This window comes from Nyctereutes procyonoides, unplaced genomic scaffold (genome assembly GCF_905146905.1).
Source record: "Nyctereutes procyonoides isolate TBG_1078 unplaced genomic scaffold, NYPRO_anot_genome, whole genome shotgun sequence".
Taxonomy (NCBI): Eukaryota; Metazoa; Chordata; class Mammalia; order Carnivora; family Canidae; genus Nyctereutes; species Nyctereutes procyonoides.
The window spans coordinates 9,504,380-9,531,589 of NW_026575147.1; the positions used below are offsets into that span (position 1 = coordinate 9,504,380).

At 37.2% G+C, this 27,210-nt stretch overlaps 1 protein-coding gene across 6 annotated transcripts in view; it reads right to left on the reverse strand.

Annotated features, from left to right (window-relative positions):
• ALMS1 (ALMS1 centrosome and basal body associated protein) overlaps positions 1 to 27,210 on the reverse strand; it is a 222,472-nt gene that overhangs the window by 168,719 nt on the left and 26,543 nt on the right. For 3 of the 6 annotated variants that reach the window (XM_055312266.1, XM_055312270.1, XM_055312265.1), the window contains exons 2-7: positions 19,724 to 19,849; positions 10,135 to 10,330; positions 5,863 to 5,980; positions 4,167 to 4,639; positions 2,497 to 2,615; positions 2,260 to 2,391 (exon numbers count right to left, since the gene is read on the reverse strand). In XM_055312266.1, coding sequence (XP_055168241.1) covers positions 2,260 to 2,391; positions 2,497 to 2,615; positions 4,167 to 4,639; positions 5,863 to 5,980; positions 10,135 to 10,330; positions 19,724 to 19,849 — 1,164 coding nt within the window. The remainder of the gene's footprint in view (positions 1 to 2,259; positions 2,392 to 2,496; positions 2,616 to 4,166; positions 4,640 to 5,862; positions 5,981 to 10,134; positions 10,331 to 19,723; positions 19,850 to 27,210) is intronic. The other 3 variants (XM_055312271.1, XM_055312267.1, XM_055312268.1) reach the window with 3 other exon arrangements.

The following is a 27,210-nucleotide window of genomic DNA, read 5'->3' on the forward strand; positions in this document are numbered from 1 at the left end:
GCTTAGCCGTGTAGGAAGATTACTACCATAGCTGGCTCGTTGTTTCCCTAATACTGGCATTACAACTTGCAGACCACAGAATGGAGGTAAGAGTGAAAGATAATACATGGAACATCCTCCCTAAACTGAAAAAATATACTTAGGGCTATAGCTAGGGGCAAATAAAACCTGGAATACTGGTCAGAGTTAATCTTAGCACATCACTATTAACTGAAATATGTATCTACATTTCTTTAAATATATGTGTATAAAAAGCTGATGTAAGTTACATAAGTGATCTATCAAAAAAATGAGAAACTCTAAGTTTAAAATTGATCATACTTGTTTCTCATTCTTATTGAAATTCACTTTGACCAATCCCCTTCAAAATTTTCACTCTTGCCAAAATAATGCAAAATTCTGGCTTTGCTTTCACTGAAGAATAATAGTTAAACAGGAAGGCAGTTTATTGTATAGTATGGTTAAATACATAGGTAAGGTTAGTTTCAAGTATTAGCTCCCCTACTTCCTCAATAATAATAAGCAAGTTCCTTAACCCTCTAAATATCAATTGTAAAATCAGGATGATAATAACCCCCAATAATCCTATCTCATAGGATTGACCAAAGGACTAAATGAATTGATGTATATAAATAAATCTCTTAGCATAGTATTTGAGCACACAGTGTTAGCTATCATTTTCATCCCCATTTGTTAAGAGAATGAAAATTAGAATTAAACAATGCCAACTTTAGAACATTAAAGAAAATAAAACTAACCTCACAGTTCTCTGTATTTCAATTTTTAAAATGTTCAATAATTATAAATAAATTATTTTAATTATAAATGATTAAATAATTATAAATAAATAATTTATTTCCTTTTATAAATAAAAGGAAAAGTTTATCTCAATATCTTTGCTCATTTTCTCTAATCAACTGCCTGAACCTAAATGTTTAAAAATGACTGCAACCCAAACTAGCAGCTTTCCAATGACAAAGTAAACTTACACATGGGGAAACAGGAAAAGGAAAGTAACATTAAGTATACAACATCTATTGTATAGCTGTATAAAATGACTAATATAATATAAAGATATAAGGATATATTATAAAGAAGCTGACCATATCAGACAAAAGAGGATGGGCAATGGAACCAAAGGAACATTAAAGCCCAGATATCCAAGGATCCAAACAAATGAAGTCTTGTATAAAAGAAAGGCTAACACAGAATTTTTACAACACCTCAGTTTTCTAGTACACACAGACAATAATAATGATATAAATGGAAGGAATGTGTATATACATAGATATGTCACTCATTTGGGAGAGAGGAAGTTAGTTATCTTTGAGGACACTAACTAGTGTGGATATTAAGACTCTCAGTATCCTTCCTGGGCAAACATTGGTTCTGAAATTTTCAAAATTCCTTCAAAGTCAAATCTTTCAGGACACCTGGGTGGCTCAGCGGTTGAGCATCTGCCTTTGGTTCAGGGCGTGACCCCAGAGTCCCTAGATCGAGTCTCACATCGGATCGAGTCCCACATCGGGCTCCTGGCATGGAGCCTGTTTCTCCTCCCTCTGCCTCTCTCTTTCTCTGTCTCATGAATAAATAAATAAAATCGTTAAAAAAAAAAAAAGTTGGGCAGCCCCGGTGGCACAGCGGTTTAGCACCGCCTGCAGCCCAGGGCGTGATCCTGGAGACCTGGGATCGAGTCCCACATCAGGCTCTCTGTATGGTGCCTGCTTCTCCCTCTGCCTGTGTCTCTGCCTCTCTCTCTCTCTGTTTCTATGAATAAATAAATAAAATCTTTAAAAAATATATATTGAAAAAAAATCTTTCAGGAGCTTCTAAAAAAAAATATTTAAATATTCCAGGGTCTATTCCAATGCTTATAAATTGAAGACAGAGTAAAAAAAATGTACAATTGACTATGTCTACCAGTGAGCCTAATCTTAACACTGTCCAAAGGTTCTTGCTGGCACAACCAGGAAGACTTAGCATGTCTCCAGATAAAAAAAGGCCTGGGAGCTCCAAAGGATGGCCTTTTCCAAGACACCACAGAACTCACTAACTCTTACGGTCTCTGAAACACAAATATTTCTCTTATGCAAACCCCTAACAAATTAATGGAGTATATTCTTGGATATCAGTTGAAACTAAGTTGTAAGTTGCATGTTGGTATTAGAGGATAGAAATAGGCCCTTTACTTTCGTCCCCATTTTTCAACTAAAATATTCTTTCCCCACCCCACAAGAAATGTCAAACAGAAAAACTTACTGACTCTTCAAAATCACTCTCTTCCTTAGATTCCCAGTCCAGGGAGCTGTCACAAACCTCTAGATCATCAAGCACATTTTTTAAACTTGCTAGCTCAATGCATTCACTAGTCAAGTCACCTTGTTCACATATCTGGGCAACAGCAGAAAGTAAAATAAAAACAAGTTAATAACACATTTTCCTGAAATAGTACTGGAAAAGACCACATTCCCCAACTATCATTTCATTGCGTCTCACCTCTCTTTGTAGATCATCAACTCTTGTACTGCATACAACAGCATTCTCATCTAGGTTACAGCATTCAGTATCATCATCCAGAGTATAGGTGCCAGATTCAGCCTTCCCCTGCAGGCCCTCTATAAAATAGGAGTCATTTTGCATAATTGTATGTATGGTAAAACTGGACTTGTCTCCCATAGGCCAAGGAATTTTACCTTGGCCTGCATCAGCTTTCAGCAAAGTCCCTTGACTGACTGTAATTAAAGATGCATTACTGGTCACTAGTAAAGAACCTTGTGACTTTGCATCATATGTCACCAAGTTTGCTGAAAAGCTGCTTTCCACAACTGCAGATGGACCTTCAAATATGTTACTAGAGTTTACATTCTTACCCAAAATATAGTTTGAGGAATCGGCAACTTCTTCAAATCTTCTTAAATCTTGTAAAACCAAAGAATCTGAAGTCGATTCTTTCACTGGATAAAAAATGTCTGAAGATCCTACCTTCTCTGCAAGGTCAAGAGCAGGAACAGACTTTATCTTCCCAATGGGAAGAAATGGTTCATTGTCTAGATCACACTGAAATAAAGCTGACTGTGCTTTGCCAAGACCAACAGCCTGGCTGTGAGATTTTTCACTTAAAGAAGCAGATGACTTAAACTCTGGAATAAGAGAAAGTGGCTTAATGAACATTTCCTGAGGAGCACTGGGGAGTGATTTTAAATTAAGATGCCAATACAGGGAGCTATCACCATTAACTTTTTTATGCAACAAAGGTTTTGAAGCCTCTAATTCAAATACCCCAGGAGGAGATTGATAACATGGATGACTAAGCTCATCAAAGAAAGAGTTTTCATTGTTATAATTTAATAGGGAAAGATATGGATTTTTTGGTTCCCTTTCTTGGCTGTCATTTACTAAAAACTTACTGATGTCAGTTTGGATTTCATTTACTGTATTCTCTTTCTTGGAAGGCTCAATAGAGGCAATAACTACCTCAAAGGCTACATTTTCAGAAGCATCAACACTTTTTCCACCAAAAACACAAGTGGCCCTTTGGTTTCCTTCCTCTTGAAAATACAGTCGTTCTGATATCTGATCCAAGGTGGATTTAATAGTCTGAAGAGGAACACCAGAAACCTCCATCTGAGAGGTACCATGTACACTAGAGTGTATATGTATTTCTGAAACTTTTACAGAATTACCAGGAACTACAATATTCTCACAATACTGTATTTCTGAAGATCTGGGATGCACCTCTGAAAATACTAAAGCACTTCTATTCTCCTTTAGTTCAAAACCTTACGATAATTCTTTCTCCAGACCTTCTTCATTTCTTTCATACCCCTCCAAAGAATTCATCACTTCTTTCACCTCATTCTCAGCTGGAGCTCTTACATAAACACTCTCAAAATAATGACCATGAGCTGTCAAGGGAATGCCCTTTCCTCTTCTTTCCAAGAGACAATGCAAGAAAGAATGTGACATTTTGTTATTAAAATGAGGAGCAACTTCATGCGGAAAGGAAACATGGTCCTTACTGATCACACACGTTTCTGGACGGTGTGAAGCTTGGTGTTTGCTCCACGGCATATATGCAAAAGCGGCACTTAAACTGTCACTTCCCTTAGGAATTGTATTTTTATCAACTGTGTCGAAAGAATCTGAATAAGAATGATGATCCTTACTGGTTAAATATTTTTCTGACTGCTGTAAAGCTTTCTGTTTCCAATACTGCACATACGAACAAGAAGCATCAAAACTGTCACTTCCTTCAGGAGTCATGTATTCATCACTTGTATAAGATGAGGTTGAAACAGAAGCTTGACCTTTATCAGTTAAACTGGTTTCTGGCTCCTGAATTTCTTGTGTCTTCCATGTCATATAGGAACAAAGAGCATCATAACTATCAAAGTCTTTGGGGGTTTTCAGTTCATCGACTGTATCAGACGAAATAGTCTCTTCTTTAGTCCCTTGTTCAAGAGGTAAAAAAGAGTGCTGAGACTCAACAGCTGTACTAGCTATAAGTGAGTGCTGAGATACAGTAATACAACTGTTACCTAAGTCTGAAGCTACTTCTGAGGCTGCCTGGAATAAAGCTTCACTAACTTCCGACGGCCGAGAAAACCATTCAGTATCTTCAGACTTACCAGGAATTCCCCTGAAAATATACAGTTAAAAATAAATAAATAAAATGTTTAAGACATTTTTTTAAAAACTAACATGAAAAATACAAAACTGATGTCACTGAAATCAACATTATTTGAAAAGTATGCTGAAAAAGCAAAGTTCTAATTTCAAATTCCCTTAAAGTGGTTAGTGACTGAACAAGGCAAATTTTTTCTGAACAGAAGATGAACAGAAGACTCCCATCCTATGACCCTGATATTTTCTCAGCCTTCTCCTAAAATATTATTACCAAAAAATAGGAATATTTTCATACTGCCCCCCCAAAAAAATTAAATAAAAATTCAAACTTTACTATTTAAAATGTTTACCACCTACCATAATACTTACTTAACTTTCACTAATTCTTTCACTAGTCATTTATTGTGCTCTTGAAAACCCCTTAAGAAATGATCTACTCAGGGATCCCTGAGTGGCTCAGTGGGTTTAGCACCTGCCTTCGGCCTGGAGCATGATCCTGGAGTCCTGGGATCGATCCAGGATGGATCCCAGGACTCCAGGATCGAGTCCCACATCAGGCTCCCTGCATGGAGCCTGCTTCTCCCTCTGCCTGTGTCTCTGTCTCTCTTGCTCTCTCTGTGTCTCTTGTGAATAAATAAATAAAATCTTAAAAAAAAAAAAATGATCTACTCCTAAAACACAACAGTAATCTATTGGTTGTCTATTATATACAGAACATTTTTTCATAAAGGTAATTTTAAGGTAATACATAGCAGAAAGGCAAAGGTTTTTATTCTGTAAACCTCTATAGCTTTTTTTTAATGTTTTTATTTGAGTGTGGTTGACATACATTATCACATTAGATTCAAGCATACCATACCATACTTGTCATGGTGAGCATTGCACAATTAATAGAACTGTCAAATCACTATGCTGTGCACCTGAAACTAACATTACATTATATGTCAACTATTCTTCAATAATAAAAATTTAAAAACAAATTATGTCTGAAATACTAAAATACATTAAAAATTATTTTTAAATAAACTACAGTTACCTAACTCATTTTTACATATATGTTACTATGCCATATTAATATGCATCATGTCTTAACTTAGGGCCTTGTTACCGTCTGAGTGTGTGCTGAGACTCCAAACCCTCACCTTAGCCTGAAGCCACTAATATTAGAAACAACTTAGAATAAGAAAAGAAAAGAGTAGAAAGGTTACGTGCAAATAAAAAAATAAATTGTCCTACCTCAGAGGTACAAATTCTAGTTCACTGGGTTGAAATAAGGAATCAGACTCAAACTCTTGATCTTGTGTCAAGCATGTCAGCAAAGGCAAATCAGGAGAAGCAAAGTTGTCTTGTATGACTGCAAAGTTTCAAGTATAAAAATATTGGGAATGCTGAAAGTTAATTGCTTAGCTTACTTATGTAATACTTTATAGAACCTAAATAACGCTGCCATCTGAAAGTTTCTAGAAGCATCAGAATGATATAACAGCAGCAGCAGCAGCAACTACCATTTATTTATTCACAGCCTGAAAAATTTTAGGTACTTAACATACAATATTTCAATGATAACCCTGAAGGATAGGTATTATTATACCATCTTACAGATGAGGAAACATGATTATAAAATTTAAGAAATATTAATTTGCCCACATTCAAATAGCTTAAACGTCAGAGTGAGAAATGAACCTAAATACTCTAATTTCTTAGCAAATGCTCTTAACTATTATGTCCAAAATGTAGTCCACAGGTTCCTGGGCATCCCTAAAACATGCTTAGGAAGTGCCTAGAAAAAAAAAAAAAAGGAAGTGCCTAGAGTCAAAATTATATTCAAAACAACATTAAGGGGATCCCTCCTGGGTGGCTCAGTGGTTTAGCGCCTGCCTTCGGCCCAGGGCGTGATCCTGAGGTCCCGGGATGAGTTCCACGTTGGGCTCCCTGCATACAGCCTGCTTCTCCCTCTGCCTGTGTCTCTGCCCAACCCCCCTCTCCCTCTCTTTGTCTCTCATGAATAAATAAATAAAATCTTTAAAAAAAAATAACATTAAGATGCCATTTGCCTTATTCATTCTCATTCTCTCACAAGGTTTACGTAGAATTTTCCAGAAGCTACATCATCTATGAAATAGCAACATATTGAATGCAGAAGCAGGTACCAGAATCTACCTGTATTCTATTAGGTCAAACATTATAGAGATTTTTTTCTTAAGTAAAATAATGCTACTCTTCTAAATATTTTTGTTTTGGAAAATAGCTATTTTTCTTTTAAAAATATTTAATTTGGGATACCAAATTAAATCTTGGTGGCTCAGTGGTTGAGCACCTGCCTTCAGCTCAGGGCATGATCTTGGAACCTGGGATCAAGTCCCACACATCAGGCTCCCTTCAGGGAGCCTGCTTCTCCCTCTGCCTGTGTCTCTGCCTCTCTCTCTGTATCTCTTATGAATAAATAAATCTTTAAAGTATACATATTATATATATGTAACTTATGTTAACATACCATGGAGTTGTTATTTGTGTCTCTGCCCCTCTCTCTGTATCTCTCATGAATAAATAAATCTTTAAAATATACATATTATATATATGTAACTTATATTAACATACCATGCAGTTGTTATTTTTTAATGAGTTCATAAATATTTTGTAAATTTCTAATATGGGAAATAGTATTAACCCACATAAACAAAAGCTTTGAAGTCCTTGGTACATTTAAAGTATGTAAAGGAGTACTGTGACCAAAGAGTTTGAGAATGCTGATTTAAAGGAAAAATAATTCTTGTGGATTCCTACACATTAACTTAAATAGTTCTTATTATATGTGCCTAAATGTGGACAAACTAGGTATAAACTCATTATTTATACCATTTACATAACTATAAAACAAAAAATATTAATAAAAATAAACTATAAAACCAACAGCATTCTATCTAATATTAATTCAATTGAATAGGTGATGTTTTACTAAAACTAAACTGTTCTTTCATTATGAATCTAATACCGTTCCTACAATATACTTTCTGGATTTCAGAATGTCTGTAATACTGCACTGCACACCTTCCCTATCATAACTGTCATACTCTTGTTTTAATCTTTAGTCTGTATGCTTAGATTGTCAACTCCACATCCACTTTATTCACAGCTGTATTCACAGTGCCTAGCAAAGAGACCAATTTATCCCTCAATGACTGTATTCATGCATAACAAAACAACAATCATGAAATGTGCTCTAGCTATCAGATCAGGGATAATTAAAATGTTTATCTATAGTAAATGGGAAGCTGGAGTTCTAAAACTTTACCTACAAAACATTTTAGAACCCACATCACACAATCTCCTACCCAACGTTGAAATTCTATTAGAGAATTTTGCTTGACATTTTGCAGTGTTGTAAAGCTCACTATTTTGTTATATAGTCTTTCCACTACTAAATGATTCTATTAGAAAGCTCTTTTTTTTTTTCAGATTATTTATTCATGAGAGACACAGAAAGAGAGAGAAAGGCAGAGACACAGGCAGAGGGAGAAGCAGGCTCCATGCAAGGAGCCCCAAGTGGGACTCGATCCCAGCTCTCCAGGATCACACCCTGGGCTGAAAGCGGCGCTAAACCACTGGGCCACCGGGGCTGCCCTAGAAAGCTCGTTCTTGTATCAAATTGAAAATGGCCTCCCTATAAGCTATGTATTCTCATTTTAACCTTTAGACTAAGAATTAGCAAACATTTTTAATAAAAGGTCAATTAATAAATACTTTACACTTTGTTGATCACATATAGTCTCCATCACATATACTTCTTTGTTTTTACAATCCTTTAAAAATGCAAAAACTATTCTTAGGTCATGGTCAGTACAAAATCAGATCCTTGCTCTAGACCATTATAATACTCATCCCAAGGTACAGTTATTTTCCTGTTTACTAGGCTGTCTTCCCAAAAGTGGAAGTAGCTTTCATCATCTAAATATCCCTAGCAACAAACATACCATAGGCACTTAAGATATTTGTTAAACAAATGAATGAATGAATGAAAGTTAAGCTCCTTCCTCTTTAGCTTGACAGCTCCTTAAACAACTTATCATAGCAAAGTCTCCTCTTTCATCTACTGTCATACTCATTTCCTCTCACAAACGAACTCCTGTGCTGGCAACATCTTTTTTTTTTTTCTTTTTTAGTTTTATTCATTCATTTATTTTAAAGAGAGAGCGTGCGAGCATGGAGAGGGGCAGAGGGCAAAGCAGAAAATCCCAAGCAGTGTCCCCGCTGTGTATCCTACATCTGAGGAGACCCCAACTGGAGCCAAAATCAAAAGTCAGAAGCTCAACGGCCTGAGCCATCCAGGTGCCCCACTGTCTACATCTTTCTTAAAATGTGAAACTAAAATGGACTTTGATGATCCACATCATAAAATACATCAGCATCAGTATTTTGATTTGGATAGCCTTGGCTTATGTTTGAAAAAATCTTGTGAATTAACACCTATTGATACTCCTCTACAAAACTCTGACAAGCTAACATCATGGTTAAATCTCATTCCCCTGTCAAAGGTTAATTCTAATATATGTGGTTGTTTCATTTTCTTTCAATTAAAAAAAAAAACCAACAAAACTGAATAAAACAAAGAACAAAATAGTATTGTCTTAATTATCATTTAGGCATGAAAAAATTGAAATTACGACACTGGTTAAGCATTCTTCCACATCCACATGATCCAAAGTTGTAATAGTACAATTCTATCTCCTACCTTGATAATCTGAAAGGCACTTAAAGTTTAGCTTTTGTAAAGAGCTAATAAATCAGTTCAATATTGAACAGAGGAAACCAGTAAGATCTACCTCAAACAAGTCATTTAACCTCTTTATCTTACTTTTGGGGTCTGAGAATAACATATGCCTTATCTAATTCTAAGAATCTAATAAAGTAAGCATAAACATTTGGGGTTTTTTTTAGGATCATGGAGTCTCCACTGCTAAGAGAAGTTGTCAAAGGATAATATATAGTCAACCCCAAGAAAAAAATACACAAATTCAGGGCTGAGGAGGTATGCCCACTAGAGAGGAAGTTATCATCTTTCTATCTTCTGTGAGGAATAGGACATAATGAGGGGCTAGTGAACATTTAACATAACTAGACCAGTCAGCCAGTGTGGAAAACCAGAAATAAGGTAAGACCTTTGATAATGGTTCTACAGAGCTCCCCCACTCAAGAAAGGATTTAGGGGCACCGGGGTTGTTCAGTCAGTTAAGTGTCATAGTAGAGAGACTGAGCCTCCTATCTGGCTCCATATTCACTGCTTCAGATTCTCTCTCCCTCTCCCTCTACTTCTCCGTATTCTTGCTCACCCACACGCATTCACACACATGCATACACACACGCATACACACACATCTCTCTCTCAAATAAATAATCTTAAAAAAAAAAAGGTAGAAAGAAAGAAAGGATTTAAATGCAGGACCTGAAGTCCCCCAAAAGTATTTTACAAATATGAGTTATTACTACTGGTTAAAAATAAAGAGGTATTACCTAGCAGTGGCGAACATAAGAGATCTCTCTTGGATTTCTTTACTTGATTTTCTGGTTGGGTCAGTATACCTTCCTCCACAGAGGGGAAGTCTGTCACTTCGGTCCCTTCCTCTCTCATATTAAACCTGGTCTGGGTTGTATCCAAAGTGTGGGAAGAGTCCATTTCTTGCGGAGGATAATGCCAAGATTCTGTTCTCTAAAACAATAATTTTGAAGGAAAATATGCTAAGTCATTAACTGAGTTACCATATACATTAGTATTTAGATTTAACTATCCACCCACTCATGTAGCATATAGTTTCCTATATGATGACATTCTCATCAGTGTTTAGAGAAAGTAAAACTACTCTTTCTGTATGTTTTTCACAACATTAATTACATTTTAGACCTCTTCCCATCATTATCCATCTTTTAATGTGTTATATCACTAGTGTTTCTGTTATTCTTGAATAGTTCTCTTCACTGTAGCAATACATTTTTTTTTACATTTGGTTTTATTTGATGAAACTTTAGAATTATAATACTGAAAAACATTTTCCAAACCTAAAGTTGTAAAATGCTCTACACATGACCACTCTACTGAATTCTTAATTAGCTATGCTGGTTTCTAATGGACTCGTGGCTCTTCTCATTGTGTAACATTATCACATAATCCAATGGTCTCTTTCAAGTGTTTACTCTTAGATTAATGGCAAGATTCGGAGCAATGCTTCTCAAAGTATCTATGGGAAGGAACAATTTTTTCCTACTTCCAAATTTAACATTTTATTAAAATACTAATTAGTATTAGTAAGTTATAAGTCAATAAAAATAAAATAAAAAACTAAAAAAACTAGAAAATTAAATTTAATAGACACATAAGCCCAAAATATAAAACATAAATTTATTGCAATACCTGTGTCTCTGCCTCTCTGTGTCTCTCATGAATAAATAAAATCTTTAAAAAATTTTTAAAAATAAATAAATAAAAAATAAAATAAAAATAAAAAAGATAAAGGGAAAGGGTCAGTTTTAAAAATAATAATAAATAAAATTTTAAAAAGCAAAGGCAATTGCAGTCATTGTGTGACTCTCACAATAACAAAACCTCTAGTCCCCAACTCATCTCTCAAACTCCTTAAGCATGGTTTGAGCCTGGTCCCGTAGTTTATTACTCACTCCACAGAGACAGCTGTCTGTTGGCTCTCCTGCCTGCCCATCCTCTGGCCTCGTCAGATCACTCTACTCTAGCTCAACTTCAGTAATTCCTTAACCTCACTAGGACAATTATCCTATTACATTTACACTAGTCATCATTCCTTTCTTACCTGTATTTCCCTCTTTACCACTCTGAGAGTTCATTGTCATACTCATAACCACTGCCTTGCAAATATCTTTAACTTTCCTCCCCTTTTCTCCCACTACCATATTTGCCTGGTAAAAGCTCAGTTCTCTAGTTAAACATTCTCCTTAACCAAATCCAAGCAGCTGCACATTGCAGAGTAAAAAAACACAAACCCAAATGTCGTTTTCTTTAAATTGATGGCATTAAACCTCAAGGACACTCAGCATTGCATAGAAATCCTATTATATTTTCCTGGTGAATTGACTTGCTAAAATGACTACACTTTCTCTCCTCAGAACTACTGAACTCTCCTTCCTCGTTTCCAACTGATGACCTCATCTACTTCAATTAAGTGAATAGCAGGCAATGAAATTTTCTTATCTTCCTGTCAACAGATCTACAACCCTATACTCACCTTGTAACTTAAAAATAGTCTCTACCTATCAGAAGCCTTCCCATCTCATTCCATTCTTCTCAATGACTGCCTCCCTATTTGATTCTCCTGCTTTCATCATTCCTCTCCCCAAGTAAACATATTTATAATTTCCCACCATAAAATAAAATTTTAAAACGCCCTTAATTCAACATTCCTTTTCAGAGACACCTGGGTGGCTCAGTGGTTGAGCATCTGTCTTCGGCTCAGGGCGTGATCCTGGGGTCTGGGGTCTGGGGTCTGGGATCCAGTCCTGCGTCAGGCTCCTTGCAGGGAACCTATTTTCCCTCTTCCTGTGTCTCTGCCTCTCTCTCTCTCTCTCTCTCTCTCTCTCTGTGTGTGTGTGTGTGTGTGTGTGTGTGTGTGTGTCTCATGAATAAATAAATAAGCTCTTTTTAAAAAAATTCCTTTTCTTCCTGCTTATTTTGGTTTTTTCCTTTTTTTAAGTTTTTATTTAAGTCCCAGTTACTTAACACAGCGTAATATTAGTTTCAGGTGTACAATTAAGTGATTCAACACACGAACAACACCTGGTGCTGGTCACAAGATTCTGTAGATTTTGTTGCTATGTTTCTAGTACACAACGATTACTTGTTATACCTTTTAATCAATATAAAAAGGCCCTCAAGGGATGCCTGGGTGGCTCAGCGGTTGAGCATCTGCCTTTGGCTCAGGGCATGATCCTGGAATCCCAGGATTGAGTCCCACATCGGGCTTCCCGCATGGAGCTTGCTTCTCCCTCTGCCTCTGCCTCTGCCTCTCTCTCTCTCTCTCTCTCTCTCTCTGCGTCTCTCATGAATAAATAAATAAAAATCTTTAAAAAGAAAAAAAAAGGCCTTCAAATCCCTAATGTTTTTGATATAAATATATTCTGTTGGAGAAATAAAGATTAGAGATATAAATTTGGGATTTTTAAGTATACAGATATATTTAACCCCCCTGAATCTAGATGAGAACCAAAACATCCCAACACTTCAAGCAGAAATCAAAAGCTCAAATGTGTACAGACAGGGCCAGGGAAGTAACAGAAATGAGTAAAACCACCTGGAATTAGACAGTGATGGGACCTGTGGCCAAATATGCACTGCATACACACTTTAAAGTGTGTCCATTTCAAAAATTTTTAAATACCATGCCCCAATTTTTTTTTCTGAAAACCACATTTGGCCATTATTCAGGTCCATATCTTGCAACCTTTGATTTTGAGGTTGAACGGAGGAAGATAAAGCAGGAAAGGAAACAGAAGAGTAGAAAAAAAAAAATAGAAGCCATGAAAGGAAATGATTTTAAGAAGTTATGCAATGGTTAACAGTGTCAAATGCTATATATTGCACCTAAAATAAGGACAGAAAAGTTCTCATTGTATTCAGCTATACAAATGTTGGCAAAACTTGCTTTGGTCAGAACATAAAGTAGATTAAGTAAAATAATAAGTAGATCCTAACCAGTGATATAAAGTACATATATTAAGAAGGAAAAAATATATAGTTGATACAACTGTCTATTTAGAAAGTCCTAGGGCATCTGGATCACTCAGCCAGTAAAGTGTACAACTCTTGATTTCAGCTCAGGTCATGATCTCAGGGTAGTGAGAATGAGCCCCATAGGCTCTGTGCTGGCATGGAGCCTGCTTGGGATTCTCTCTTTCTCCCTCTCTCCCTCAAAAAAAAAAAAAAAAAATCTACAAAAGACCTATTACTAAAATCAGTAAACATGACTTACAAGGTCAATATAAGAAGTCATTTATATTTCTATATATTTGTGAATAGGAAATTGAAATTTTTAAAAACATCAGTATGATTAATTACACCTTAATAAAAGCAATGTTTATTTATTTTTTAAAGATTTATTTATTTATTCATGAGAGAGACAGACTGAGAAAGAGAGGCAGAGACACAAGCAGAGGGAGAAGCAGGCTCCTCACAGGGAGCCCGGTGTGGGACTCAATCCCGGAACCTGCGATCACAACCTGAGCCAAAGGCAGGCGCCCAACCACCAAGCCACCCAGGCATCCCTAAAAGCAATGTTTTTTAAAAAAAGGTAACACAACATGTTAAGTTTGGTAAACCGAAGACAACAAAATACTGATGAAAAAACTAAACACTTAAATGAAACTGCAAGAACTGTTGTGTTGGTAGATTATAGAACTCAAATATTAAGGTATCAATTCTCTCCAAACTGATGTATAGACTCAAGGCAATCTTTTTTTTTTTTAATTTTTTTAATTTTTATTTATTTATGATAGTCACAGAGAGAGAGAGAGAGAGAGAGAGAGAGAGAGAGGCAGAGGGAGAAGCAGGCTCCATGCACCGGGAGCCCGACGTGGGATTCGATCCCGGGTCTCCAGGATCGCGCCCTGGGCCAAAGGCAGGCACCAAACCACTGCGCCACCCAGGGATTCCCGACTCAAGGCAATCTTAATCAAAATTCCAAGAGGCTTTTTTAATAGACATGCTGATTCTAAAATTTATATAGAAATTTGGGGGATCCCTGGGTGGCTCAGCAGTTTAGCACCTGCCTTCGGCCCAGGGCGTGATCCTGGAGTCCCAGGATCAAGTTCCGCATTGGGCTCCCTGCATGGAGCCTGCTTCTCCCTCTTCTCTCTGTGTCCCTCATGAATAAATAAATAAAATTTTTTAAAAAATAATAAAATAAAATTTATATAGAAATTAAAAGAATCTAGCAAAAACAAAACCATTTTTCAAATAAGGAGCAAAGTGGGAGAACTCACACTACCTGATTTCAAGAGAGTACAAAAATTAAGAGTGCAGAATTGGTATGACAAGCCATACAAATCAATGGAATAAAGTCCAGAAATAGACCAACACATATATAATCTGTTTTTGATAAAGATGCCAAGGAAGCACTAGACAAAAAGACAGTATCTTCAGCTAATGATGCTGGAATGACAAATATTCAAATGTAAAGAAATCAAGATGGACACTCACTTTATATCATATACAAAACCAATTCAAAATAGAACATAGAAATGTAAAACCTAGAACTAGAAAACTTCAAAAACTGGTTCGAAACTGGGTTAAATTTTGACAACCTCTCTTCCCTCAACTATGGGACATTTAGCAATGTTTAGAGACATGTTTCATAGTTACAACATGAGAGAGTGGTACTGAATCTAGTGGGAAAAGGTCAAGGATGCTGCTAAACACCTTACAACATATAAGACAGCCCCATACAATGAGGAACTAAGTGACCCAAAATGTCAAAAGTGCCAAGGTTGAGAAACCTTCCAGATTTTCTAGGAAAAAATCTTTGTGACATAGGATTAGGACAAAATTTCTCAGAACACAATACAAAACATTGAAAAACAAAAGCTATACACCAATTTCATCAAAATTAAAGCTTTTGCTCTTTAAAAGACAAAGAATTCAAAGAAAAACTATAGAGTAGGGAAAAAAAATTTGCAAAACACACGTTTAGTAAAGGACTTGCACCTAGAATTTATAAAGAACTTCCAAAATCAACAAATGGAACAAATCAGCCTTTAAAAATGGGGAAGAGGGGCAGCCCGGGTGGCTCAGCGGTTTGGCGCAGCCTTCGACCCAGGTTGTGATCCTGGAGACCCGGGATCGAGTCCCACGTCGGGCTCCCTGCATGGAGCCTGCTTCTTCCTCTGCCTGTGTCTCTGCCCCCTCCCCCGTCTCTTATGAATAAATAAATAAAATCTTTAAAAAAAATAAAAATAAAAAATAAAAATGAGGAAGAGGGACGCCTGGGTGGCTCGGGGTTTGAGCACCTGCCTTCGGCCCAGGGTGTGATCCTGGAGTCCCAGGGTCAAGTCCCACATTGGGCTCCCTGCATGGGGCCTGCTTCTCCCTCTGCCCATGCTTCTGCCTGTGTCTCTCATGAATAAATAAAATTTAAAAAAAAAATGGGGAAGAGATTTTAAAAGACCCTACATTAAAGAAGAAACATGGGTGGCAAATAAGCACACAAAAAGATGTACAGGGCAGCCCAGGTGGCTCAGCGGTTTAGCGCTGCCTTCAGCCCAGGGTATGATTCTGGAGACCCAGGATCGAGTCCCACGTCGGGCTTCCTGCATGGAGCCTGCTTCTCCCTCTGCCTGTGTCTCTGCCTCTCTCTCTCTCTCTCTCTCTATCTCTCATGAATAAATAAATAAAAATTTTTAAAAAATGTACAATATCATTAGTCATTAGGAAAATGCATATTAAAACCACAATGAGACCCCATAATATACCTAGAATGGCTAAAACTTTTAAAACAAAAAAACTAACAATACCAAGAACCGGCAAGGATGCAAATCAACTAGAATTCTCATATATTGTGGGGGAAGACAAAATGGCATGGCCACTTTGGAAAACAGTTTACTACTTTCTTACAACATTAAACATACAATTACTGTATCAGCCAGTAATCTCATTCCTATTTACCAAGAGAATTAAACCATTTGTCTACAAAAATTTGCACCTGTATGGAATATTACTCAGCAATAAAAAAATTAAAAAGAACAAACTTCTGAGTCACATAATAATATGGATAAATCTCAAAAGCATGTGTTAAGTAAAAGAAGCCAGATTCGAAAGCCTATATACTTTAATTTTGAAAAGACAAAACTATAGGGACAGAAATCAGATCAGTAGTTGCCAGGGACTAAGGATGGGAGAGACGACTGATTACAGTGAGGTACAAGAGAACTTTTGGGGAGTGACAGCAACCTTGTATATCTCAAATGTGGTACTGGTTATGACTGCATATATCTCTCAAAGCTCATCAAACTGTATACCTAAAAAAGCGAAGTTTGCTGTGATAAAATTATACATCAATGTGGTTAACATAGCAGGAAATGAAGAACATTCTTAAAAATTTCATTTAATGAACAGGGAGCAGAGTATTAAACCAAACAGCTGGGGATGAGACATTTGTACTCAAGTTGCTGGAGGTGACATGGTCTAGACTGTGACTACAGGATGGGTACCCCTAGTAGGGGTAAAAGTTTAGAAGGAGAAGTGGAGGAAAAGATCTCTGTAGGTTAGATCAAAGATCCAGGAGTTTTAGGCACTACATGGGTAATGTAAGCTGAAGTGAAAGAAACTGAGAACAGTGTAGCAAGAGCTATATTTTCAGTGAATTAAGAGAGGTAACTCAGAAAACAGCAACAAAGATGAATGAACAGAATAACAAGGAGAAAGGGGCACCTGGGTGGCTCGGTGGTTGAGCATCTGCCTTTGGCTCATGTCATGATCCTGGGGTCTTGGGATCGAGTTCTGCTATCAGGCTCCCTGCAGGGAGCCAGCTTCTCCCTCTGCCTATGTCTCTGCCTCTCTGTCTCTCATGAATAAACAAATAATTTTTAAAAACCAAGAAAACCAAGGAGAAAAAGGGGGGAAATGAGAAAGTGGCATAATGTTCCAGCTATGCTGAGGAACCCAGGCATGAAGGCAGCAAAAGAAGAGCTACAGGATCTATCCAAGGCATATATATATTTTTTTTTTCACGGCGTATATTTCACAAGATAGGGACAAAAAGGAAGACAACTATGTTTGGACCATGCTCTACCATAAATATATCCTCAGAGACTACCAAACTATTTAGGGATATATCCCTATAATCATTTCCTAGGACTGCCATAACAAAGTTACACAAACTAGGGGGTTCAAAACAACAGAAATTTATTTTCTCACAGTCCTGGAGGCGAGAAGTCTGAGATCAAAGTGTTGGCAGGGCCATGTTCCATCCAAAGCCTCTAAAGAGAATGCTTTCCTTACCTCTTCCACCCTATGGTAGCCCCAGACATTCCTTGGCTTGTTGCAGTAGATTGCCAATGTCTGCCTCTGTCTTGATACGGCTGACTTCTTCCTGTGTGTGTCTCTCTCTACGCATCCTATTTTCCTCTAACAACAGCAGTCATATTGGATTAAGGGCCTACTGTACTCCAGTATGATCTCACCTAAGCTATATCTGCAATCACCCTTTTTCAAATAAGGACATATTCTAAAGTACTGGGGAATAGGACTTCAACACATCTTATGCCACACAATTCAGTCTATTGCAATCCCCCTTTCATTTAAGTCCCAGAGTGCTATGAATTTTCTAGTCAAGGCTTCTTTTCATTCCTTTCCCTTCATGACAGCAAATTTCCTTTCTCCATATCTTGCATCAAATGAATAATCACTGCAATTTAGGGGAAATTGAAGGTACCAGAAGAAACTGATACCCAAGATCTTAGATAATCAACCTTAAATATTTAACCATTATAAATGAGGCTACATTTTTCCTCCAACAAACATATAAGCCTCTTTCCTATCTGCTCATAATTTTTCCATTTCTTCTAAATTTATGAGTATACTCTAGATCAATGGTTCTCAAAGAGCGGACCAAAGATCCTTGGCAGACACAGACACTCTTTCAGGAAATCTATACAGGGCTCCCTTTTCTATGTAAGTCCAGATTTTCTTCACATACTGTGATGTATCCCAAAAGACTAAATGCAGAAGCAGATATGAGAATCCAATTGTGATGGTTAATTTTATGTGTCAACTTGGCTGAGCCACCAGGTGGCCACATATTTGGGAAAATATTGTTCCATGTGTCTGTGTGTCTAGATTAGATTAACATTTGATTAACATTCGATCCACAGACTAAGTAAAGGAGATTGCCCTTTCCACTGTGGATTAAGCCTCATCCAATCCATTAAAGGCCTGAATGGAACAAAAGGCTGAGCAAAACAGAATTTACTCTCTCTGCCTGATGGTCTTAAAGCTGGCACTCAGCTTCTCCTGCCTTTAGGCTTGGATTCAGAGTAGAACTTAAACCATCAGTTCTCCTGGTTTTCAGGCCTTTGGATTCAGACTACAACTATACCATCAGCTCTCCTGGGTCTCCAGGTTGCAGATCTTAGAAATCTCAGCTATCACAAGAGCAAATTTCTTATTTTGTGTGTGTGTTGTATGTGTGTGTGTGCATATATATGTATAAGTCTCCTACTGGTTCTGTTTTTCTGGAGAACCCTAATACGTTGTCTTTTATTACACTTGACATTAAAGAGATATGAAAAAATGTAGAACAATGCCGCTTTTCAACTAACTTTTCTGTCTTGGAAAATATTTTTCATTTTTAAATATATTACTTATGCTACTCTATAATGTGTTTGTTGGGGTTTTTTTTTAAAGATTTTATTCATTTGGGATCCCTGGGTGGCACAGCGGTTTGGCGCCTGCCTTTGGCCCAGGGCGCGATCCTGGAGACCCAGGATCGAATCCCACATCGGGCTCCCGGTGCATGGAGCCTGCTTCTCCCTCTGCCTGTGTCTCTGCCTCTCTCTCTCTCTCTCTCTGTGACTATCATAAAATAAAAAAAATTTTTTTAAAAATTTAAAAAAAAGATTTTATTCATTTATTCATGAGAAACACAGAGAGAAAGAGAAAGAGAGAGAGAAAGAAAGAAAGAGGCAGAGACATAGGCAGAAGAAGAAGCAGGCTCCATGCAGGGAGCCTGACGCGGGACTCGATCTCGGAACGCCAGGATCACACCCTGAGCTAAAGGAAGACGGCAACCGCTGAGCCACCCAGGCATCCCGGATATGTTATTTTAAAAATATCTTTAAATGTTTTAATTTCTAGTAACATAAATATCAATAGAAATAATTCATACAAAAGATGCTTAAAATAGTTTTGAAGAATGTAAAGGAGTCCTGAGACAAAAAAGAAATTGAAATGCTATTCTATATAATTAAAACTATCAAAGATCTAATAGAAAAATGGAAAATTCACCTCTTACCATTCTTCACAGCTAAATCAGAATTTCTCATGCTATTTATGAAAAGAAAAATAGTTTGCCAGTTACACAAGACATACCTGATCATTCCTAGACCCCCACCAAGCTGTTTTTTCCACAAAGACCACATTAGTATCAGAAATCTGTGTTCCACTATTGCCTTGATATGATGACTCTTGCCATACATGATGTGTCAATGGGACAACCTGAAAATCAAAAGCAGATATTTTTTTTAAGATTTATTTATTCATGAGAAGCTGAGACACAGGCAGAAGGAGAAGCAGACTCCCTGCAGGGAGTCTGATATGGGACTCAATCCTGAGACCCTGGGACCATGACCTGAGCCAAAGGCAGACACTCAACCACTGAGCCACCCAGGTACCCTTGCTTGACTTTTTAAGATGATTTGTTGAAGCCAGTGGCTTAGATCTGGGAGGGAGGGTCAGGGGAGTGTGGACTTTGGTTTAACCCTTCCTGAGCCAGAGGCAGATGCTCAACCACTGAGCCATGGAGGTGCCGTGAAAAGCAGATTTAAATACAATAGTAACACAATCGCTGCTACTAAACAATAAGTAAAATCTAAACTTTAACTTAGATTTCTCTGTTTATAAAGCACTTTCTTATATACGTATATATGTATATAAAACATTTCAACTCCACAACCACTATCCAAATTACTACCTTCACTTAAAAAAAAAAAAAACGGGCACCTGGGTGGCTCAGTAGGTTAAGCACCTGATTCTTCATTTCAGCTCAGGTCATGACCTCAGGGTTTTGAGATCGAGTCCAGTGTCAGGCTCTGTGCTCTGCATGGAGTCTATATAGGATTCTTTCTCTCTCTCTCTCTCTCTTCCTCTCATTGTCCCTGCTCTCCTCCCTGCTCTCATGTGTGTAAGCGCCCACTCCCGTTCTCTCCAAAAGAAACAATGAATCTTAAAAAAAAATAAAAATAAAAAAATAGAGTCTTAAAGTTATTCAGCTAGAACTCAACATATTTTCCAATAAACCATGGCAGATCCTTAACCTCCTATACCCCTACCAGTAAAAGAAGCAAGAAGAAACAAGCAAGTTATTTTTAAAATCCTATTTTTTGAGACATCTAAGAAATTAGCCTTAAAAATAGGGACTAAAATCAACCCAGTGGAGGCAGTGGGAACAAACATCAGGCTTTTTGTGAAATCAGTTAGAGCAGGGCTCCCTTAACCTGTGAAAGGAGGCAATAAAAGCTGTGACTGCAGCTCAAGGCTGAAACATTGCAAATAGAAAAGATCCAAGGCAATCAAACAAAAATGACCTATGTCAAGTAACCCACTGGTTCAGGGACTGGTTCCTGAGATTTCCTCCAATATTCCTGGACAATAAAAACCAGTTTCAATACTCTTTTTTAAAAAGCAGCCACAAGGGGCAAGGTAAAGACAACCACAAAAACACCAGACAGAGAAGGGTACACCATAAGACAAAACAAAAAAACACTCCTGCTAAAAATGATTACAAACTATATTTTTTAAAAACTTTAAAATGAGTACCTCAGATCCTCAAAGAAATAAATACACAATGTCCATAAAAAGGGAAGAAGTTATAAAGTAAAATAGGCAGTTATGAATGTCAAGGAAGATGAATGCTAACAAAATATTAATAACCACAAATGTGAATGAGCCTCTGAAGGAAACTCAAGGTCATCAGATTTTTTCCAGAATTAAAACAGATACTACACTAACAATACAAAAAAAATTTTTTTACAGAATGCTTACAACAATGTGTTTTTTTAAGACCAGCTTATTTAAAATCTACTCAATAACTATAGAGATTTCTAAGATATCAACTCTTCCAAAAGGATTTCTCTACAGGTAGAGTACCATGGTGCACACCCATCTTGCTTCAGTGGCGATTTTTAAGGGACAAAGAATAAAAAATAAAACTGTTTTTGCAAATGCATTCTGGCCATTTGAAATTCCTAAATCTGTAACAATACAGCCAATGTTCTGGCACAGTTAATCTTCTTTGTGCCCTCCAGGAAAGAAGAATGCCAACATGAATGTTCAAAATGGCTATTCACTGCAGCGAAATAATGCAGGTTGTGGAGCATGGGGTCTTGCCTTAAAGAGCTGATTAAGAACAGCTTATAAAAAGAGAGTTCAATTCATTAGGATATTTGTAGGAAACTAATGATACGTTGAGAAACTAGCACATTGAGAACTAACCCAATGTGTGAGAAAATGAACTCTCCCCTCACTTTTATCAGTTTAAAGAAAACCTAAAATTAAAACTAAATGTTAAAAGTTCTTATTAAAAAAATCCATTCCCCAGGACTTCCTTTTTTTTAAGGTTTTATTTATTTATTCATGAGGGACAGAGAGAGAGAGAGAGAGACAGAAACAGAGAGGCAGAGATATAGGCAAAGGGAGAAGCAGGCTCCCCACAAGAAGCCCAATGCAGAATTCGATCCCAGGACCCCAGGATCATGACTTGAGCCAAAGACAAGATGCTCAACCACTGAGTCATCAGGCGCCCCAGAACTTCCTATTTTTATCACCCATCTGTTTAGACATCATTGAGAAAACTAATTTCTATTACATCCTCATAAATTTGATCAACTTTCCCACTATTGCCTCTGAATATAACCCAATATTTGAAGGATTCTTTAAGATTTTATTTATTTGACACAGAGTTTTGGAAAGAGGGAGAGGGAGAGAACAAACACACACAGGGGGAACAGAAGGCAGAAGGAGAAGCAGACTCCCCGCTGTGCAGGGAGCCCAGTGAAGGGCTTGATCTGAGCCAAGCCCTTAAATGAGCATGGAGGCACCCCTCTTGAAGAAGAAGTTTTAAGATGAATGCTTCAAAACTATGCAAGTGTCATGAACTCTTCATATGAGATTAAAGGTCTTTGGTATAAATTAAAAGTTTGAAAGAGTCTTTCCCTGAGTAAGTTTGTAATATTAAAAGTTAGTAGTCTTCCAAATACGTACTGTCCATGAGAGAAACACTTTAGATCTACGGACACACATAGGCTGAAAGTAAAAGGATGGAAAAGGATATTCCATGCTAATAAAAGAGCACAGGAATAGCTGTACCAAGTTCAGACAAAACAGATTTTAAATCAAAAATTGTTATGAGACAAAGGACACGATAGAATCTTAAAAGGGTCAAATCACCAAGAAGACATAACAATTACAAGTATTTATGCACCCAACCTCAGAGCTCCCAAATCAATGAGGCAAATTTTTAAAGACTTTGGAGGAGAAACACAGAGCAACACAGTATATTAAAAGACTTCAATACCTCACTTTCAATAATGGATAAAACCACCATACCTAAGAACAATAAGGAAATAGAGGAACTGAACAACAATACAGACCAACTGGACCTAACACATATCTATGTACATTAACACTCCACCTAAAAACAGCATAATATACATTTTTTTCAAGTATATATGGACCATTCCTTAGAATAGAACATGTTAGCTACAAAATGAGTCTTAACAAGCTCAAAAAGACTGAAATACACAGTGTCTTTCTCAACCACAATGGAATGAAACTAGAAATCAACGGCACAGAAAAAAAACTGGAAATTTCCACAAAAATATATAAATTAAACACTACACTCTTTTAAAAACCAATAGGTCAAACAAGAAGTTATGGGGAAAATTAAAAAAAACTTTGACATAAATAAATATGAAGACACAAAATGCCAGAACTTATAGGATGCAACAAAGCAATGCTAAAGGAAATTTACAACTGTAAATTTACAGCTGTAAGGCATACATTTAAACAAAAGGATGATCTCAAATCAACAACCTAACTTACACCTCAAGGAACTAGAGGAACAACAAACTAAACCTAAAACAAGCAGAAGGAAAGAAATAATAAACACTGAAGCACACATAAAATACTGAACAGAGGGGATCCCTGGGTGGCGCAGCGGTTTGGCGCCTGCCTTTGGCCCAGGGCGCGATCCTGGAGACCCGGGATCGAATCCCACGTCGGGCTCCCGGTGCATGGAGCCTGCTTCTCCCTCTGTCTATGTCTCTGCCTTGACTCTGCCTCTCTCTCTCTCTCTGTATGACTATCATAAATAAATAATTTAAAAAAAAAATACTGAACAGAGGAAAAAAAATAATTAATGAAACTAAAAGTTAAGTTTTTTTTAAAGATCAAAAAAATTAGCAAACCCTTAGCTGGACTAAGAAAAAAAAAAGACTCAAAATAATAAAACTAGACACGAAAAAGGAAAAATTATAACCAACGGCCCAGAAATAAGAATTATAAGAGAAGAGTACAAACAACTGTATACAAATAAACTGGACAAACAAAAAAGAAATACATAAATTCCTGGAAACACATACTGAATCATGAAAGAAGAGAAAATCTGAACAAACCTGAAACAAGAGATTAAATCAGTAATCACAAACCTCCCAACAGGGAAAAGCCAAAGACCAGATGGCTTCACTGCCATTTGTTCATCAAACATTTTAAAAAGAACGAACACCAAACTTCCTAAAACATTTCCAAAAAACTGAAGAGGAACACTTCTTGACTCATTCTGAGGCTAGCATTACCATGATATGAGACAACGACAAAGACACTGGAAACCAGAAAACTAACACCAATATCTTCAATGAACACAGAAGCAAAAATCTTCAACAAAATTAATACTAGCACACAGAATGCACAGCACATTAAAAAATTATATACCATAATCAAGTAGATTTTAAACCTAGAACACAAGGATGGTTCGACATATAAAAAATCAGTGTAATACCTCCTAGTAACAGAATTAAGGATAAACCAAGATGATTATCTCAAGTGATACAGAAAAAGCATTTGACAATGGTCATCACCCTTTCATAGTAAAAACATTCAACAAACTAGGAAAAGAAGAAAACTACCTCAACATAATAAGAACCATATATGCAAAAGCCACAGTAAACAGCATATTCAATAGTGAAAGATTGGAAGTGTTTCCTCTAAGATCAGGAACAAAATAGTGCTAGAGATTCAAACTAGAACATTTAGCAAGAAAAGGAAATACAAGGCAACCAAACTGGAAAGAAAAATGCAAAATATCTCAGTTGCAGATGATACGATCTTCAATATAAAAAAACTCCAAAGAAATAAAAAATCGTAAAAGAGAAAAGAAAGGAAAAGAAAAGGAAAGGAAAAGAAAAGAAAACAAAAGAAAAGAAAACAAAAGAAAAGAAAGAAAAGAAAAGGGATCCCTGGGTGGCTCAGCAGTTAAGCGCCTGCCTTCAGCCCAGGGCGTGATTCTGGAGTCCCCGGATGCAGTCCCACATCGGGCTCCCGGCATGCAGCCTGCTTCTCCCTCTGCCTGTGCCTCTGCCTCTCTCTCTCTCTCTCTCTCTCTCATGAATAAATAAAAAATCTTAAAAAGAAAAAAAAAAAACTCCAAAGACTAGGGTGCCTGGGTGGCTCAGTAGTTGAGGGTCTGCCTTTTTGCTCAGGTCGTGATCCCAAGGTTCCTGGGATGGAGTCCCACATCAGGCTCCCCGCAGGAAGCTTGCTTCTCCCTCTGCCTATGTCTCTGCCTCTCTTCCTCTCTTTGTCTCTCATGATTAAATAAATCTTAAGAAAAAAAAAAGCTCCAAAGATTATACACACATATGTGCGCACACAAACTGTTAGAATAAGTGAATTCAGCAAAGTAGACTAGATACAAAGTCAACACACAAATACCAATTGCATTTCTATACACAGTAAACAATGTGAAAAGAAATTACAAAAACAATTCCACTTAAAATAGCATCAAAAAGAATCAAATATTTAGGAAGGAACCAAAAAGGTGAAAAACTTACACAATGAAAACTAGTTTACCCAAAACCACATACAAAAAGTAACGAAAAATGGATCAAAACCCTAAATGAAAGACCTAAAACAATATAACTCTTACAAGACAACATGGCAAAAAAGCTTCATGACACTGATTGGCAATCCAAATTGGTGTTATTTTCTGGTATAACACCAATGGTACATGTTAACAGAAGAAAAACAAACTGGACTTCGTGAAAATTTAAAAAAAATAATTGTGCATCAAAAGACACTATCATAGTATACAATAAAAAGACAACCCACAGAATGGGAGAAAAAAATTGCAAGGTATATATCTGATAAAAGAGTCATAGCCAGAATATATGATAACTATTACAACTCAAAAATAAAAAGTACAATAACCCAATTAAAAAATGGGCAAAGGGGATCCCTGGGTGGCGCAGCGGTTTGGCGCCTGCCTTTGGCCCAGGGCGCAATCCTGGAGACCCGGGATCGAATCCCACGTTGGGCTCCCGGTGCATGGAGCCTGCTTCTCCCTCTGCCTGTGTCTCTGCCTCTGTGTGTGTGTGTGTGTGTGTGTGTGTGTGTGTGTGTGACTATCATAAATAAATTTTTAAAAAATGGGCAAAGGATCTGAATACACTTTACCAAAGAAAATGTAAAAATAGCCAATAATCATGAAAAGATGCTCAACATCACTAAACATTAGGGAAGTGCAAATCAAAACTACAATGAGATAACATCTCACACCCATTAGGGTAGCCACTATTAAAAAAAAAAAAAAAAAACCCGAGGGCAGCCCCAGTGGCCCAGCAGTTTAGTGCCACCTTCAGCCCAGGGCATGATCCTGGAGACCCAGGTTTGAGTCCCATGTCAGGCTCCCTGCATGGAGCCTGCTTCTCCCTCTGCCTGTGTCTCTGCCACTCTCTCTCTCTGTGTCTCTCGTGAATAAATAAATAAAATCTTAAAACAAAACAAAACAATCACTGTTAAGGATGTGGTGACATTCAAATTCTTAAGCACTGCTGATGGGAATACAAAAGGTAAAGCCACTGTGGAAAACAGCATGGTAGTTCCTCAAAAAATTAAAAAAAAAAAAAAATTACCATAGGATCCAGCAATTCCACTTCTGGGTATATACCCAAAAGAACTAACAGCAGCGTCCTAAAGAAGTATTTGTACACCCATGTTCACAGCAGCATATTCACAATAAATAAAAATCTTTAAAAAAAAATGCTAAGTGAAATAAGCCAGTCACAAAATGACTCACACTGTGAGAGTCCACTTAAATGAGGTACCTAAAGTAATCAAATTCACAGAAACATGAAGTAGAATGGTGGTTGCCATAGGCTGGGATGAGGAAGAATGGGAAGTTGTGTTTAACAGGCACAAAGTTTCAGTTTTGCAAGATAAAAAGAACTCTGAAAATTGGTTGTACAACAAGGTTAACACAGTTTTAACATTATTGAATCCCACACTTAAAAATAGTTAAGATTGGGACGCCTGGGTGGCTCAGCAGTTGAGCGTCTGCCTTTGGCTCAGGGTGTGATCCCAGAGTCCCAGGATTGATCCTGCATCGGGCTTCATGCATGAAGCCTGTTTCTCCCTCTCCCTCTGCCTATGCCTCTGTCTGTCTGTCTCTCTCTCTGTCTCACATGAATAAATAAATAAAATCTTTTTTAAAAAAATGGGTAAGATGAAGGGCGTCTGGATGGCTCAGCCAGTTAAGCATCTGCCTTTTAGCTCAGGTCATGATCTCAGAGTCCTGGCATTGAGCC